Source organism: Peromyscus maniculatus, chromosome 8 (assembly GCF_049852395.1).
Source record: "Peromyscus maniculatus bairdii isolate BWxNUB_F1_BW_parent chromosome 8, HU_Pman_BW_mat_3.1, whole genome shotgun sequence".
In the NCBI taxonomy this organism is placed as follows: Eukaryota; Metazoa; Chordata; class Mammalia; order Rodentia; family Cricetidae; genus Peromyscus; species Peromyscus maniculatus.
In genome coordinates, this window is record NC_134859.1 from 91960802 (window position 1) to 91978456 (window position 17655).

General features: G+C 36.7%; 1 protein-coding gene across 1 annotated transcript in view; it reads left to right on the forward strand.

Annotated features, from left to right (window-relative positions):
• The window catches only part of Efcab3 (EF-hand calcium binding domain 3), a 419664-nt gene that overhangs the window by 97811 nt on the left and 304198 nt on the right, over positions 1-17655 (forward strand). The window contains exons 31-37 of the mRNA XM_076543522.1: positions 4140-4211; positions 5725-5868; positions 8469-8540; positions 10137-10280; positions 11544-11615; positions 13627-13770; positions 14131-14202. Coding sequence (XP_076399637.1) covers positions 4140-4211; positions 5725-5868; positions 8469-8540; positions 10137-10280; positions 11544-11615; positions 13627-13770; positions 14131-14202 — 720 coding nt within the window. The remainder of the gene's footprint in view (positions 1-4139; positions 4212-5724; positions 5869-8468; positions 8541-10136; positions 10281-11543; positions 11616-13626; positions 13771-14130; positions 14203-17655) is intronic.

The following is a 17655-nucleotide window of genomic DNA, read 5'->3' on the forward strand; positions in this document are numbered from 1 at the left end:
ATTGTCTATCTTATCTTGATGAATTTAAAGTTTTATACCTAAACCATTTTCTATCATAACTTGTATTACCATTCTAAAACTATCTTTTTAGACCTCAAAACATTTTCTTAAACAGCTTAAGCTTTTATGTTTCTCAACCTTATAAACTTTTTTCTATGTAAGTTTATTTTACATTTTTATGTAAAACTATAACTAGTCTTCAGCTCCATCTAAGACCCGATAAGGATATAATATTACCTGAGTAAACATTAAATAGAGAGCACACAACTTCCAAAACTACAGAAACAACAGAGACATCTGGTTGCCTGGACAGTCACCCAAGGTTTCTCTGTAATGCTGTGGCATCCATCTTTGGTCTACAGGCCTAGAATATCTGGCAGACATTTTTTTGAAGCAGGAATTTTGAAGGACTGTCCTATCTTGTCTTTGCAAAGTTTGACAATTGCCTTGTTTTGTGTCCTGCTTGTTCAATTTGGACCATGTCAGCAATTGAGGCAAGGGCAGTTTCTTTTCCCAGTGGCTAACTTTGCCACAAATGAAAGCAAACTCTATATAGGGGTTCTTTGATGCCCATAGCCTTCTTTGAAGTAGATTGGTGCTGCCAGACATGTCTTGCTGTCATGAAAAGCCTTATGCTGTTAAAACATTTTAAATGTCATATTCTGTAGGTCTTTGAAGTATTTGATGGCCATCTATCTATTTAAAATATATCTCTGTTTGACCTTAAAAACATACCTAACATTACTATAAGTGTGATTGTTATATATGACTACCAACCTGTCTTTCTTTATTATCCTAAATTGCTTTCAAGGACTAGAACTTTACATTACATTTTAAAATGAGCTGCATATGTACAGTACCTTAAACAAGAATAGAAATATGTACAGTGTAACAAAAAATAACCTTAAATTTGTATCAATGTAGAAAAATCTTTTTTAACTCACAGAAATATAAACAAGAGTAGAAACATATGTAGAGTATTTTCTAATGAAAATAACCTTAAATTTGTATACAAAAATCCATACCAATGTGAAATATTTGAGATTAATAGTTGCTTTTTAGTTAAAAGTAGATTCAATAATCTACTCTTTTACTCTATCATTCCTATACCCCCTTTTTTTCTTTTCAGAAAGAGATCCTTGAATCTAACCTCCCTTGTTTAGTTTCCTCTCTTACTATGACCAGTAACAATTTGCAACCAACCCCCCTAAATGATGACAAGCATCCATAGCCACCGAACAACCAAAAACCACCCACCCCACCTCTTGGGAATGTGGGTGTCATATTTTTTAAATTACTTCCCACTGTCTGGGGGTGACAACATCTTTAGGGGACCCTGAGAAAATGAAGATAATGATAAAGTCCTGGGAGAGCTAGCTGTATTACTTTTTGTGTAGTTTCTGTGTGATGGGAAGGTGTAGAGCTTATCTGAAGTCTTGGCTGGAGTAGTCTGTGAGGCTGGACCATCTCAGCTAGCAGCTTTGAAGTTGTTCTGGATGCAGAATTTTGAGGAAACTGCAACAGAGGCATTTTGAGTCTGGATCACCTAGGCTGCTTGTCTTCATTGGTATCTTTTTTTTTTTTTCTGAAAACACACAAACTTTTAAAGGTTTTAAATGTGCCATCTAAGTACATTTTTAAGCATACTGTATCTGCTTAGAGATTTTTTTCAACCTTCCCTGAGAACCTAGCCTCATGCTGTTGGGTATGGGCAGGAGCTGCATTTATGGACCCCGCTTTGGGAAGTTGTTGAGCATTCCTGAGTCCCCAAGAACAGCAGCTGACTGTTAGGAGTGCTCTCCTGTGGTGCTGGCTGACTTCTCCATCTGTGTGATCATGCCCCGTGTTGGAGCACCAAATGTAACAAGTCTTTTTCTGTCCTGCCAGCCAGCTCCCAAATAATGAGCTTAGGTTTGTTCCACCAGCTTTTAAAACTTAAATTAATCCATGTATATTAATCTACATACTATCACATGGCATTACCTCTCTTCCATCTAGCACCTCCTGTTTCCTCTCTGTGTCTCCTGGCTTCTCTGCCTTTCTTCTTCCCAGAGTCCTCTCTATCTTTGGAATTCCCACCTAACCTCTTCCTGTCTAGCTATCTGCCATTCAGCTCTTTATTACACCAATCACAGCAATACACCTTCACACCGTGTACAAATATCCTACAACATATATGTGCATTATGAAAGTTCTGGGTTCTCAACTGGTTCCTCACCCTTACATGGCAAGTGCTTAACCACCAAATCTTCTCTCTAGACCCTTCAGCAATTTTTTAAATGTTGGATATCCTCCTAACCCCCTATTGTTATATATATTTTTTAATTAGCTAAACATAATAATTTCCCTTTGGCATTTTCAGACATATTTAGTTTCATTGATTCCCCTCTCCCATACTCCTTGAAGTACCAATCTGTATGAAGCCTAATGAATTCTTAGTCTTACTACATTCTTGGAATCCTGTTGCATATATAAATATATTTCATTAGTGAATATGTTTATTTCTTAATTGGAAAATGATATTTGGTACATGTATGTTGTGTAAAGTAATTACATTAAGATAACCCATTCCTTGTCTCACATCCTTATAATTTTTTTGATGACATTTAAAATCTATTTCAGCAATTTTCAAGTAGAATGTATCGTTATTAATTACAGTCATTTACGGTACAGTGGACCTCCTGAACTCCAGCCCATGTATAATGGAAACTTTCTTCCCTGTCACCAACTACTCATCTCTAGTTCTCACTCTTCCACCCCCAGCCTCTTCCCCTACATTCTACTCTGTTTCTGACTGTTTTTCTTTGTCAGAGTTCCCATGCTCTATCTTCTACATAGTTTTCTTTACTTTATGCACTGTCCTTCAGATTCATCTCTATTGTTTCAAATGACAAACTTTCCTTTTGAAAGCCAAATAGTATTCCATTGTGTGTGTCTGTGTGATCATCCTACCTACTTTATTCATTTATTAACACACACTTAACACTTGTTTAATATTTTGGCTGTTTGAATAATGATGCAATGAACACAAGCATGCAGCTATTTCTTTGATATCCAGATTCAATTTTCCTTAGTGTACACCCAGAATTAGAGTTCTGGATCATATAGTAGTACTGTTTTTGTACTATTTTAATTTTTGGATGAATCTCCATAGTTTCTTGTATAATGGCTATATTAATTTATTTCCCTACCCTTCATGTATGGATTACCTTTTCAACATATCCTTGCCCACATTCTCTCTCTCTCTCTCTCTCTCTCTCTCTCTCTCTCTCTCTCTCTCTCTCTCTCTCTCTCTCCCTCCCCCTCCCCTTTCCCTCTCCCCCCTCTCTCTGTGTGTCTGTGTCTGTGCACATGTGTGTGCCTCTGTTTGTGCACCTGTGTGCCTGTATGCACATGTGTTTGCATGTATGTGTCTTCAGTCACTCTTCACCTTGGATATTGAGGCAGGATCTCTCACTTGAATCCAGAACTTGCAAATTCAGGTTGTCTAGCTATATATTTGCTCAGGGATCCCTTGTTCCACTTCTCACAAACTAGTATTACAGGTGAGCCACCACACCAATTGGTGTTTACTTGGTGGCTAGGGTCCTCATTCTTGCATGGCAAGCACTTGGCTTGCTGAGCCATATCCCAGGCCTCTCTCTGTTTTTCTGATTAAAGTTATTCTTCCAATTGAGAGACAAACTGGCCTTTGAGATATAACAAAAAATAAGGCATACATAGATAGATGGGCTAGAAGATTATAACAGAAGGTAGACATATTGAAAATGCATTAAAATTCATGCTATTTTCTCCTGGGGATATTTATCAGTCATACTCTGTGTTTCCCAGATCAAGTCTATTTTACATATATACATATTTATATTCATATGTAAAATTTATATTTTATTTTTAAGCCAAGTAGTAAATAAAAATAGTTAAAACTTTTTGGAAGGAAGAGATTCTTGGTAGAGCTATCTCAGATAGCTCTGGTTTTAATCCTGTCACATTTCAGAAGTTAGAATATTTGGCTATTTCCATCTTCTGTCATAGTTGTTTAATGATGGATTATTGGCACCTGCCTGTCCCACCTCCTGTCGTTTAGTGATTAGTAGCACTAGCACTTTGCCATTTTATAATTATGACCTTCTATTTTTTAGAAAATGATGAAGTAAGTGTCAAACAGATTTTGGAGAACTTAAGTACACATAAACCAGATTCTGTATTGGAAGGTGGGTAAATGCCGTCTGACTTCAAATACTTTTTAAGGCTTTCATTGTCTTAAGATACTATTTTTGAAGTAGCATTATGAAAAATAACTTGTACATAAAATTATGTTTTTATATTTAAACTGCCCGATTTGGTGAAGTGTTGGCCTGTGCGTGGTAATAAACACTTTCTACCCCCAGATTTTCTCCACATCTCTTGATAATGTCACCTGCCTTCTCTACCTTCTTTCTACTTATTACCCCTAGGCAGTCACAGGTCTTTCTGTCACTAAAGATTTATGTTTGAATTTAAATCCTTTTTGGTAGCTTCCTTTACATGGCACAGTAGTGTTGAGGTTTATCAATGCCTGACATGCTTTAGTAACTCATTCTTTTATTACCAAGTACTATTCCATTTTATAGGTATAGTACAGTTTATCTGTTGACTTGGTGGTATATGATGTCTTTAGTTTGGGGCTTTCACCTAAAAGCTGCTGCAAACATACATGTTAAGGTTGTCATATAAGCATGCTTTTACTTCTGGTTAATTACCAAGAGGTTGATGACTGGGCCATATTTTGATGTATGTTTAAGTTTTTGAGAAACTGTTTTATAAAGTGGTTACAAACTTTTTTATCCATTGGCATCAGTAGTGGAAGTATTTGAGCATGCCAGTGTCTCCACATCCTTGTTAATTGTGATTAGTAATTACATTAGTAGTAATGTAACTGTTCTCACAAGTCTGAGTAGTGTGTCACTGTGATTTTCTTTGTATATTCCTGGTGACTAATGATGTTGAAATCTTTTCATTTCTTTGCTTTTCTCTTTATATTTCTTTGGGTTCATATTTTTTCCTCATTTTTAAGTTGGGTTATCTTTATTATTTCTTTATATATTATGGATGTAAGTGCTTTATCAGATACATGCTTAGCAATTATTTTCTCCAAGTCCTTTGCTAGTCTCTATTTTCTTGAGTGTCTTTTTTTTGGGGGGGGGGTTTCAAGACAGGGTTTCTCTGTGTAGCTTTGGTGCCTGTTCTGGATCTCACTCTGTAGACCAGCTTGGTCTTGAACTCACAGAGATCTGCCTGGCTCTGCTTCCTGAGTGCTGGGATTAAAGGCGTGTGCCACCACCGCCCGGCCATTTTGAATTATATTTTTAAACACTGGGATTCTTTTATTTTTAATGCCATGCCCAATTCTCATTATTCATTTGTTCATTTTGAAACTGAGTCTTAATCTATTTCCAGGCTGGTCTCTAACTCTTAAGTTAAGTGGTCTTCCTTCTTCAGACTCCAGCCCTTCAGTTCCTGTTAGTTTTTCATACTGAGATCAAAACAACTGGTCACCTCAAGGAAATACTCAGGATAATGGAGTTGATGTCTAATTTGATTAGGTTTGGAACCATGGAGACAATGTTGTGTTATATTTTTGGCAAGCTGCATAAATTATTGGCATATTATTATTCATCACATAGAACACAAAAGCATTTACAAAGAAAAAATATGAAGTGCCTTTGACTGTCCATTTGCTTTCAGATATACAAACAGCCCTTAATACTACCACGTTGATGAGCTCCGACAAAATTCAAGTTGCCAACTTAAAAGATGCTTTTAGTGACCTCAATATTCCTTTAAGACCCAAGGAACAGCAGATGTTAGAGAAAACGCTTAATGCTGATGGTACGTATAACCACTGTCAGTCTGTTTGCCTTAACAAAATTGTTCTTCTGAGATCAACATTAAGTTTAATAAATACCTTTGTGTGTTTGAGCTTTTGAGACAGTGTCTATGTAGTCCAGGCTGCCCTAGAATTGTGTATCCCAGGCTATCTCAAACTCTTGACTCCTGAGGTTGTGGATGCCCAGTGCCACTCTGGCTAATAGAACATCTTAAATAAGTTTAATGAACATTTTTAACACCACCCTTTAAAGTCTCATTTATTGATGCCACTGGTTAAGGCAGATTTGTTTTGAACACCTGGTGAACATTAAGGAAGGTAAAGTGATTCTCTGGGAGGGCTGGGGTTATTTGAAACTGTTAGGAAGAAAAAGAGGGGTCTTTCTGCTCTGGTTGAGATATTTATGACATGAGGTTGGGTGAGAACTTCCAAAGCTTTCAGACAATAGGACAGAGGATTTTCAAATTTGGAAGCTATTGTGTGTACTTTAAAAAAATTGATTCCTAAAGTTAGAAAGGAACTATATAGGATAAGGAAGGGGGCTGGTGGGGTATGGGGAGAACCAGAGGGTGATGGTAGCAAAGTAAATGTAAAAAAATAAGATTATAAATACATGGTATGAAACTATGTGTCAGTTTGTATGTTGAATATATACCAGTAGTAAATAAAATTAAAAAATTTAAAACATAATAAAGTGAAAATAAAAAACTTGGCAAAATAAAGCCAATTCCTAGGACATTTTTCTTTTATTCATCATTAAATGAGCTTGGGCATTGCTCCGTTAGTTATATTGACTGGGGCACTACACGGCATCACATCAGGGATCTAGTGTCATCTATGTGAATAGAACCAGCTCATGTTGTGCAATGTGATCAACCTGACATTCAGTGCCTTTAATATGTCAGGGGTTATGTACTACGCAGCATATAAAATAAATAAAAATATTTGCATTTTGAAAACATTTGGTGAGATAAGACATGGAAGACAAAAGGGTGGTGGCTAGAAATGTAGCTCAGCTGGCAGAGTGCATGCCTTGCCTGAAGCCCTGAGTTTGATCTAGTCCTGTAGAAACCTCATGTGGTGGAATGGCCCTGTAATCCCAGCACTCAGTGGGGGGAGGCAAGAGGATGAGAAGTTCAAGGTCATTTTCAGCTATACAACATGAAGCTTGCTGTATAAGAAGACATACAATGGGAACCAAATCCACACGGGGTGATAGGGTAGTCAACAGAGATGTTTTAGAAGAGATGACTTTGGAGTTGAATCTGAAATATGAGTTGGAATTTGGCAAAATTCGGAGACACAGGGAAGGAACATCCAAAGAGTTAGGTAAGAAAGTTCATTGTGTACAAAATGTAAACATTAAGCAGTATTAAGGGACACCAAGTAGTCCAGAATATCTGATGTCTTTTCATATGTGAGATACAGGAAAACCTTCAGGTTTTAACCCAAAGATGAAACATTTATATTAGGATACTTTTGTAAACAGAAAGCTGAAAATGTGCAATAGACAGTAGTCCAGGCTGGAAATAGAAACTTTGAAGTCATCCACTGTAGCTAGAGTTTTCCTGCCTTGCCCACAGTCAGGACAAATCTTTGTCACCCGCCAGTCCCACAGCCGCTCAGACCCAACCAAGTAAACACAGAGACTTATATTGCCTACAAACTGTATGGCCGTGGCAGGCTTCTTGCTAACTGTTCTTATAGCTTAAATTAATCCATTTCCATAAATCTATACCTTGCCACGTGGCTGGTGGCTTACCGGCGTCTTCACATGCTGCTGGTCATGGCCGCAGCTGGCAGTGTCTCTGCCTCAGCCTTCTGCTTCCCAGAATTCTCCTCTCTCCTTGTCCCACCTACTTCCTGCCTGACCACCTACTTCCTGCCTGGCCACTGGCCAATCAGTGTTTTATTTATTGACCAATCAGAACAATTTGACATACAGACCATCCCACAGCAATCCACATATAGTGCATAATTAGAAGACAGCTAAGTGTAGATGCTGGGTAAAGTGAGAATAAGCCAGGGACAGAGCACCAGGGCATGCCCTCGGTTAAGTAGCGGTGATAAAGAAAGGGTAGTTATAAGGGCCTTAAGAATTAACCAGAATGATGGGGAAGAAATCAAGAGGTAGCCGTATTAACAAAGGAAAGTGAAGTCAGTTTGAAGGCGGGAAATATTAAATTAGACAAGAATTAGGAAGTACTCACTAGCTTGGTGGTAAGTAGTCAACTGGTAGACTTGATAAGAACAGGTTTAGTGGTGGTTGATGGAAGCTAGCCACTGGTAGTTGGAAGATATGAATAAAACCATTTCTTTCCAGAAATTAGCCTGTGATAGAAAGGGAAGGGATAGAGTAGTAGTTAGGAGGAATGCAGGCTGAAGGGAAGTGTTTTAAGGAAAGTAAACGATGAACTGGTTTTCACATGAGTGGGGTTTGAATAGATGCATGGTGGGTAGCATTCTGGACAAAAGTCCACAGTACAGAAAACTATATAACATGCTCGAAGGGGGCAATAAGCAAACTGATGTAGCTCACTATGGATATCCATCATGTTTCTTAACTGTTAATTTAATCTTTGTGCTGCCTTTCTATTTATAGAAAATGGAGACGTTTCCCAAAGGACTGCTCTTTTAGCATTGAAGAGCAATAAGCGTCTACAGGATTTTAGAGGTGAGGATAATTGAGAAGCTTTGTGTACATTTAGAATTTAGAAAAAGAGCCATCATTGTTGAAAGGGATTGTCTATTTACACACAAAATATAGCTAATATTTTATCTTATTGAATAAATGAAACACAGTAGTGTAAGGGCTTAGATGAAGGTGAGCTTCTTATGTGTATGTAAGTCAGGTTTTTAACATTGTTTATTAACCTCTTTCTTCGTTCCCTCCCTCCCTTCTTCCTTCTTTCCTCCCTCCTTCCCTCCCTTTCCTTCTTTCCTTTCTTTTCCTTAGTAGTATGGGGAACCAAATCTATACCCCAGTCCTATTTATTAATTTTCTCTCTCTCTCTCTCTCTCTCTCTCTCTCTCTCTCTCTCTCTCTCTCTCTCTCTCTCTCTCTCTCTCTCTCTCTCTCTCAGTATACACACATGTGAATGTGCATGTGCAGAACCAGAGATCAACATTGGGTATTTCCCTCAACCTCTCTTTACCTTATTTTTTGAGACTGGGTCTCCTTCACTGAACCTAGAGTTCATTGATCTAGCTAGACTGGCTGCCCAATAAGCTCTAAGGATCCTCCTGGCCCCTCCCATTCCTACCTGCATATACATGTGTCTGCTTTTTATATGGGTGCTCAGGTCCACATGCTTTTTTGGCAAGCATGTTACTTATTAACCATCTACCCACAACTTTACTATTAATTCTTAGTTTCCTGTTTATTGTAGTTTTATTTATTATTTATTATTTGGTTTCAGGCCTTAAATTAATTCATTCTGAATTGATGTTTGTATATTCTCAGAGATAGACTTCTAGCTTTATTCTTTTTTTTTTTTTTTTTTTTGGTTTTTTGAGACAGGGTTTCTCTGTGTTAACTTTGCTTCTTTCCTGAAACTCACTCTGTAGTCCATGCTGGCCTCAGACTCACAGAGATCTGCCTGCCTCTGCCTCCTAAATGCTGGGATTAAAGGCATGTGCCACCACCGCCCGGCTCTAGCCTCATTTTTAAGCATTAATTTTTTTTTTGGAGGCAATGTGATTTTCCCAGAACCACTCACTGAGGAGACTTTTCTTAGCACATCTTTAGCACCTTTGTTGAAGATAGTTCATATTTTCTTGACTGTTCTTAGACAAGCTACTTAAAGTACAGTACATACATATACAACTAACTATATAGGTCACTATATATTCCTCAGGGATTTTTTTTTACATTTATTTTCTTTATTTGGTACTTTTTTCCTTTGAATTTATTAATATATTATTTATACCAATTATTATTATAATAGCCCCTATTAAAGTGTTTGTTTTTAAATAGAATGGAGACAGGTACATGAGAGTAAATTCCCCTTTCCATTAACATTAGTTTTCAATTATTAGCTGAAGTTTAATTTCTTCTATGAATTTGTCTTACATTTGGTTCTATTTGATGTATATTAAGTGAAGATTAAATACATATTTAGAGCAAGTAACTACTTAATGCAAATCGAACTGGGCTATCGTGCCACTAAATGAAAGAATGCAACTGTCCATACTAACTTTTGAATTAGAGTTTAAAGTTTGTTATTTAGAATTTAATTGTATCTAAATTGAAAATATTTCCTTTTGATAGAGGCTAATGAACTTGCAAAGGCTCTGAACAAAGTCGCCAGTGGAAAAATTAGTATCGATGATATGAAACTTATTTCCAAAGGCCTGGGACTTCATGTTCCAGATGAAGAATTACAGAAGGTGGAATCAGACATTTCTGTTGATAGTATGTATTTCATTTTCAGAGTAATCTATCATCTATCTATCTATCGATCGATTGATCTGTCTATCTATCTATCTATCTATCTATCTATCTATCTATCTATCTATCTATCTATCTATTGTTTTTCAAGACAGGGTTTCTCTGTGTACCTTGGCTGTCTTGGAACTTACTCTGTAGACCAGGCTGCCCTTGAACTCACAGATCCACCTGCCATTCAAGTCCTGGAATTAAAGGCATGAACTACCACTGCCTGGCCAGAGTCATTTATTGAAAGTCCACATAAAGCTGTATTTAGTTTCACTCATAAATCCATGGAGCTGGGTGATTCAGAATTAATTGTAATAAGTTCAGCAACAGTTGATTTTCCCTTGCAGACTGGATGGAACTTTTTTTCTTTTTCCTTATACTGAGCATTCTAGGGAAATATAATCTTCCCTTCTCCTCCCATCTCTTTACTTTTTGAGACTTAAATAACAGGTTACTACTGGTCAGAGACTGTGAAGCTATATCAATTCCATGAAATAAATCCAATTTGATTTCCCCAGAATCCTCAAAGAGTTAGGTTGGTGATTTTCAATTCCTGCCATCATTTGCTTACCTTACATGGAGGCCTGGTGGTGCTGGTTTCTCCTTAGGTTCCAAATAAATGACTGATTAAAACAAAGGACTGTACACATTCTTGTCTGATATGTATACGCATTTTAGGTAGAGTCTTCTTTAGATACCATGGTTGAGTTTCATGTCCAGTACTTACTTTCTGGTGAGTGAATTATCACCATGAAAGTGTAATCATTATGTGGGACTTGTAATGCCAAAAACCAGAGACTATAAAATCTGGGAGAAGCACTCCAAAGCAACCACTGTAGTTGGTTTAAGGTAAAACTCATGTATCATGCTCATTGGCTCTCCCAAAGAAAGACTTTAAGAGCTACTCTAACCAGATTGCTTTTCAGTCATTCTGAGTTTGTGTATCCCAGACCCAGAGTTAGAAAGCCACAAGAATAGCTTTAGTTTTGGAAGTTAAGTAAACATACATAACTTTTTTTTTTTTTTTTTTTTTTTTTTTTTTTGGTTTTTCGAGACAGGGTTTCTCTTGTGTAGCTTTGCGCCTTTCCTGGAACTCACTTGGTAGCCCAGGCTGGCCTCGAACTCACAGAGATCCGCCTGCCTCTGCCTCCCGAGTGCTGGGATTAAAGGCGTGCGCCACCACTGCCCGGCTAACATACATAACTTTTAACCAAAAGCCGCCCATTCTTTCATTTTCAGAGGAGGGGAATGCGGATTTAAAAGATTGGCTGACAAAGTTGAAAGAAACACCATATTTTACTAAAAGTTCAAGTAAGTGGGAATTCTTAAAAGACAGCTTGGGAGGGAGTAGATTCATTTCCATTACTTGCATTTGTGAAGTTTCTAGTTTTATTAAGCAACACACATTTATACAGCAAATATGCTTTGGCTATAGAGTCAACAGGGATCCAGTCATGAGCTTTTCTTGATTTATGTTTTCTGTGTCACTAAATAAACAGTAAATACCCCAAATCTATCTGGATGATTCATCTTTCTGTCCAAGTTTGTAATACAAGATGGATGACCAGTTGGCTATTTTACTGAAATCCTGGGGGAGTGAACCTATTGTTCCCTCCTCCTTTTCATCCTATTAGCTCTTTATTCAAAGGAGATTTTATTATGAGTTTCGCTGCTGAAACATATAGGAATAAGGAAAAGTACTAAAACTTAAGAGAATTCTCTCATGAGAGTTTTCCCATTAATCCACTACCCCCAGTGGAACATTGGATATAATCTGGCTTTGATATACTTAGTTAATTACTGTCTCCATTTTAAAGAGATGTGTTTGTAACTTTTGAATTGTCAAAGTTTAATTGATACTAGGTTATAAATCTACAACTGTTCTGGACTCTCTGGGTCTGTTTGGAGTAGTCCATATCTTGAGAAGTGTTGAGGTAGTTTAAAGTTTAGTCTTTGTCTTTCTGAACTTGAAGCAGAACTTCATTCAAGGTTCACTTTGGATAGCTACAAAAGTAAATTCATCTTCAGATCCAAGATTTGGGATGTATTCAAAAGTCTATGTATTTTACCCTTGATCCTTCAGAATGGGGCTGATGAGATAGATTTTATAGATGTATTGTTCATAAACTTCTTACGGAGTTAGTGTTTATGAAATGATGGTTACAGAGCTTAAGAGTTTTTGTATTTGGAAATAATTTATACATATAATTTCAAAAGTCAATATTACATTTTATCGACATATTAATGCCATCTTATGTGGTATTTTTGTGTATTGATGCATGTGAGCAATTCACTTTAAGGAAAATAAATACTTGAGGGTAGTCAAACTATGACTAGGTTTTCGGTTTTAAATTACATTTCATTTACTGATTTACATGCATGTCTGTATGGGCAGAATGTATGTTTGAAGGTCGAGGACAATGTACAGGAGTCAGTTCTCCCCTTCCACCATGAGGGTCTGGGAGAGAGAATTCAGGTTGTCGGACTTGGCAGCAAGTGCCTTTACCCACTGTGCCAGCTCACTGGCCAGCAGTTTTCCAGTTTCTGGCAAGTGAGTTACTTTAGGAAATCTTGAAGAGTGTAAGTCAATATTCTGAGATTGCTCTTTACGTAATATTATTTTTTCAAACTTAATTTAAAATTTTTATTAGATGTTCAAGGGAATTAGCATACAAAGCAATAAGCTTCATTAATGGAATTTTCATAGCCACTTAGTTCTTATTGCTCCTCATCTATTCTCCTCTCTAATTTCTTGTATCCCCTCTTTGCTGACTCCTCCCTTCCTCCAACATCTCCCTTTCTGTGTTTATGATACATGTATTCTATTACTCCTTTCTTCTTCCCATTCCATAAGATTTCTTTTGCCCCTCTCATGGTCTCCTTCCTTCTTTCATGACTTACATACCAACATACCATATATACTTATACACATATATAAGTATATATATGTGTATAAGTATATATGGTATGTGTGTGTATATATTATTAACTCTCAGATTTAAATATCTACAGTGACTTAGTTATCATAGATAACTATAAATTAAATACTTTGACCTTTAAACTTGACTTCACAATTAATAACTGAATTTAGGGACAGAACAGTCTTTCCAAAGCTGTTTTCCTTTCTTACTTCATAAGTCAAGGGAAATTTGAGAGTGACTTCCCCACTTGAGGGGTGGTTTAAATTAGGAGATGTTACATGCAAAACACTTCTCATAGTTTAGCAAGGTCAGGCTGCAATAAATAATAGACATGATGGTTATTATTCAGGATATTTCAGTGTTTTTGAAATTTATACATTGTTTATTTTTTTTGCACCTAGAAATGCAAGGTCCCTTGAAAACTCTGGCCTCCATTAGGAGAAATGAGGTGAATTCTGATGATCTACTTTCCATTTTGAAAAATGCGGGGGTTGTTTTACCCCAAGATGTGATTGAGGCAGCCCTGAAGAACGTGACACCCAGGGGTAAGTACTTAATGTTCTAAGTACCTTTACTCAGTGAAATGAGTCTTCTTGAACTTTCCAGATCTGCAGAGGTGTGTTTGCATCATGGATTAGCCTAGGCTTCTTCTACCTACCACTTAATGAGATTCCAGTTGCTATTATCCATGGTCTAATTATTTTCAGCAATGCCTTGCAAAGCAGGATATGCAGGGTTAGTATATGTCTGAATGATACCATGAGTCTGTCTTTCTGACTGATTATATCTCCAGATTTCAAAGCCAAGCCTAGAGAGTATTTTCCAGGGGAGCAGTTACTACAGTTGCCTGTTTGCTTTCTCTTATCATTGACTTTCCTCATGTTCTCTGACATTTTTCCTTTTAGAGAATGGGACATTGGATTTGGTCGAGTTTCTGAACCATTTGATCAAGTCACAGCTTTCATCTGCTCCCGAAAGTAAGTTGGGTTTGTTTTTTCCCCATTGAGTGGAGACAGTTAATAACATGTTGTAGGTCTCTGGCAAAAATCTCAGAGGGCCTTTTCAGATGATTATAAGCCCAGTTAACACCATGAAAGGCTCAATTTTTAATGCCTTTGTGCCATACATGTTTAATCTGTAGCACAACTAAAAAAGAGCAGCATAACAGGAGGCTGTTAGTTAGCTCTTCTTTCTAGTCTGGACACCAGAATCTTGATGACTGCAGTTTTCCACTAAGGGCCTCATGAAGGTAAAAGTAACATTAGTTAAAATGAATGAACCAGGCGGGGCAGTGGTGGCGCACGCCTTTAATCCCAGCACTTGGGAGGCAGAGCTAGGTGGATCTCTGTGAGTTTGAGGCCAGCCTGGAATACCAAGTGAGTTCCAGGAAAGGCGCAAAGCTACACAGAGAAACCCTGTCTTGAAAAAAAAAAAAAGAATGAGCCAGACCTAGAATTAAATTGCTTGGTTGTAACCAAAGTATACTTATGAGACATATTAGCATATGATAAATATGAATTCTTAATGTTAAATTATAGTTCTTCACTAAGAAACAAGAGAAAAGTTTTATTGTTATTAAAAGAATTTTCTTTGGATTTTTCTTTTGATATTTTAACTTATTTCTTTGGTTAGTTTTTTGTATGTGCCTCTTTTGTTCTGTATTTTTTTTTTCTGAGTGAGTAAACTCAGTCTGGTAAAATTTTTGACAGTACCATACAGTGTGATAAGGATTTTATTTAATTTTTTCAGTGTTCACAATATTTGAGTTGTTTCAGCCTTCTGAGTTTTCCGATGAGCTCCTGTTTCTCATGCCTACAGTAATAGTGGGATGAATAATTTTTACTTTAGGCTGCAATCATGTCCCTTTCACACTGCTTCTCAGGGGCTTAACGTTTACATATTTGGTTATTGCTTATGACTTTGGATTGACACAAATTTGACAAACCAAAAATCATTATGGTGAAAACTTTTTTTGTAGAAATGCCTTCTTTGAGGGAATTTCTTAGTACTATACTTCAACTATTTAGTGTACACACACACACACACACACACACACAAATATATATAAATCCAACATGCTGAGTCCTTTTTTGTTGTTTGAGTGTGTATGGTTTCAAGGCTGACCACTCTGCATTGGACAATCAATTAGGGCACTCATTCCTGGAAGAGGCTAATTCTTCCAACAGTCAGCAGTTCCCTGTAGTTCTTTGTGTAGGGGTGGGACCCTGTGAAATTTTACTCCCTCCATGTTAACATTATTGATATTGCATGCAGTTTTTAATTGTGAGCAATCTTCTGTGTTAGAATTAAAAATACAAGGAATCAGTTTTAAAGGGGATTGAGTTAATAAAGTTTGTACATTAGAACACTCACTCATTCTGGTGCCTGAGTGAGAAATGGATTGGACAACAATTAGACTGAAGGCAGTCTTCAGTTGGAGCTTGGGAAGTGAGAAATCAAAATAGAAATGCTCTCTTTTTCTTTCCTCCTCCCTGAATTTTTTCTGTGGGAATTGGGGGATAGGGAAATAATGTTTACCCCTATCAGCCCCCAGCAGATCACTGGGTAAATGGGCAACTTTGCCACTTGGCTTGACTTGCCAGCTGCTTGGAAGCTTTTTCCTCCTTCCTTCACCAACATCTGTTTCCTTCACCTTATCAGAAAAAGAGTTTTGTTTTCTTGTACATGATTCTGGGGCTGCAGGACGGTCTGAGACTTTTCTCAGACAACAACACATCTTCTCTACACTCTCCCTTCGGTGGCTTCTCAAAAAAGCTTGTATATACTGGTACCTTTTAGAGTTCCTAATGGACTAGAAGTCACAGGCCAAATTTTTTTAGTGTAAGCTATTCAGAGTAGTAGCTTACTAAAATGGACTACTTGACAGTATTTTGTGAGATAATAAAGAAAAATATGTAATGCTCCTGTTTTCTTACACTTGCTAAGTAATGTTTTCTCTATATATTTCTCCTAATGTCTTCTTGATGAGTTATGAAAGATACTGAGAAACTTGTGTATTGATTTTTGATGTATGTTTACACATTTGAAGAATGTGTGATTCATTATCTCTAAGAAACATTTTTTTTAAAAAAATTATATGCTCACAGAGGTGTTGGATCTCCCTGGAGCTGGAGTTTGGTGGTTGTGAGCTTCATCATGTAGATGCTGGGAACTGAACTCAAGCCCCTTGTAAGAACAGCACATGCTTTTAATTGCTGAGCCATTGCTCTAGCCCAGGAAAACAAAAACAAAAGCAAAACTTTGGTAATGATTTTGGGAGGCTCCCCATGCTTATGTTTATTTGGAATTGAATGAAGTCATATTTTGGGCTACTTTATACATTTCAGTATCGCCATGTTTAACATTCATGATTTTATTAAGGTTGGTAGAACTATTACTTACATTTTCAATCTAGTTTCTTATTTTATACTTGCTAATAAAGAGACGGAAATGGTGGGATAAGATATGGGAAGGAATCTACAGGTAAATGAAGAGTTAATTAGTTAACTAGCTAACTAATTAAATAACTGCCTAATATCTAGCCAGTGTTGGATATTATGCTATGGGTAAGAATGAGTAAAATTTAATTGAAAGATTTTATTGGATTTATTCATTTTATGTATGATTTTTTTCCTGCATGTATGTAAGAATACCTCATATGTGCTTGGTACCCTTGAAAGTCTAAAGAAGATGTCAAATCCCCTGGAAACTAAGGTTGTGGATGGTTATCAACCACTATGTGGGTGCTGGGAATCAAACTTAGGTCCTCTGCAAGAGCAACAAGTGCTTTTAACCACCGAGCCATCTTTCCAACTCCAAAATTGAAATTTTAGACTAATAATACTATCTGTGACAATATTCATTTAATATATTTTAAACAATATATATATATATATATACACTTTTAATATATTTTAAACTATATATATACACTTTTAATATATTTTAAACTATATATATACACACACACACACACTTTTGGCAAAACATAGAAACAACACATTTATTTAAAATACCCATTTTATTTCTTAAATACTAGTTGAATAGTTGGTTTTACATGTAAATTTGTCACTAGATGCTTATTTATTAGACCTTTCATTTCTGTTGGCTATTCTATGTCGAAGAAAACAGTGATGCTATGTTTTAGAAGCAACATGCCATTTGTGATAGTTTAGATCTTGGCAAAATAGAACCAACAAAAATGAGAGATGTTAATGAAAACTAACTTTAGTAATTGTTCATTTACTAAGTAAAGACTATAACTTTAAGACTTTAAGGAAAGATGCTTCTAGACTTAGTTGTTCTGTATTGTCACAGTGAATTAGACAAGGTATTATACTGAATTAAAATTTTTCCTTTTACTGTCTTTACAGTTCTAGGGGTTGAACTCAGGACCTTGTTCATGCTAAGCAACTACTCTGCTGCTGAAA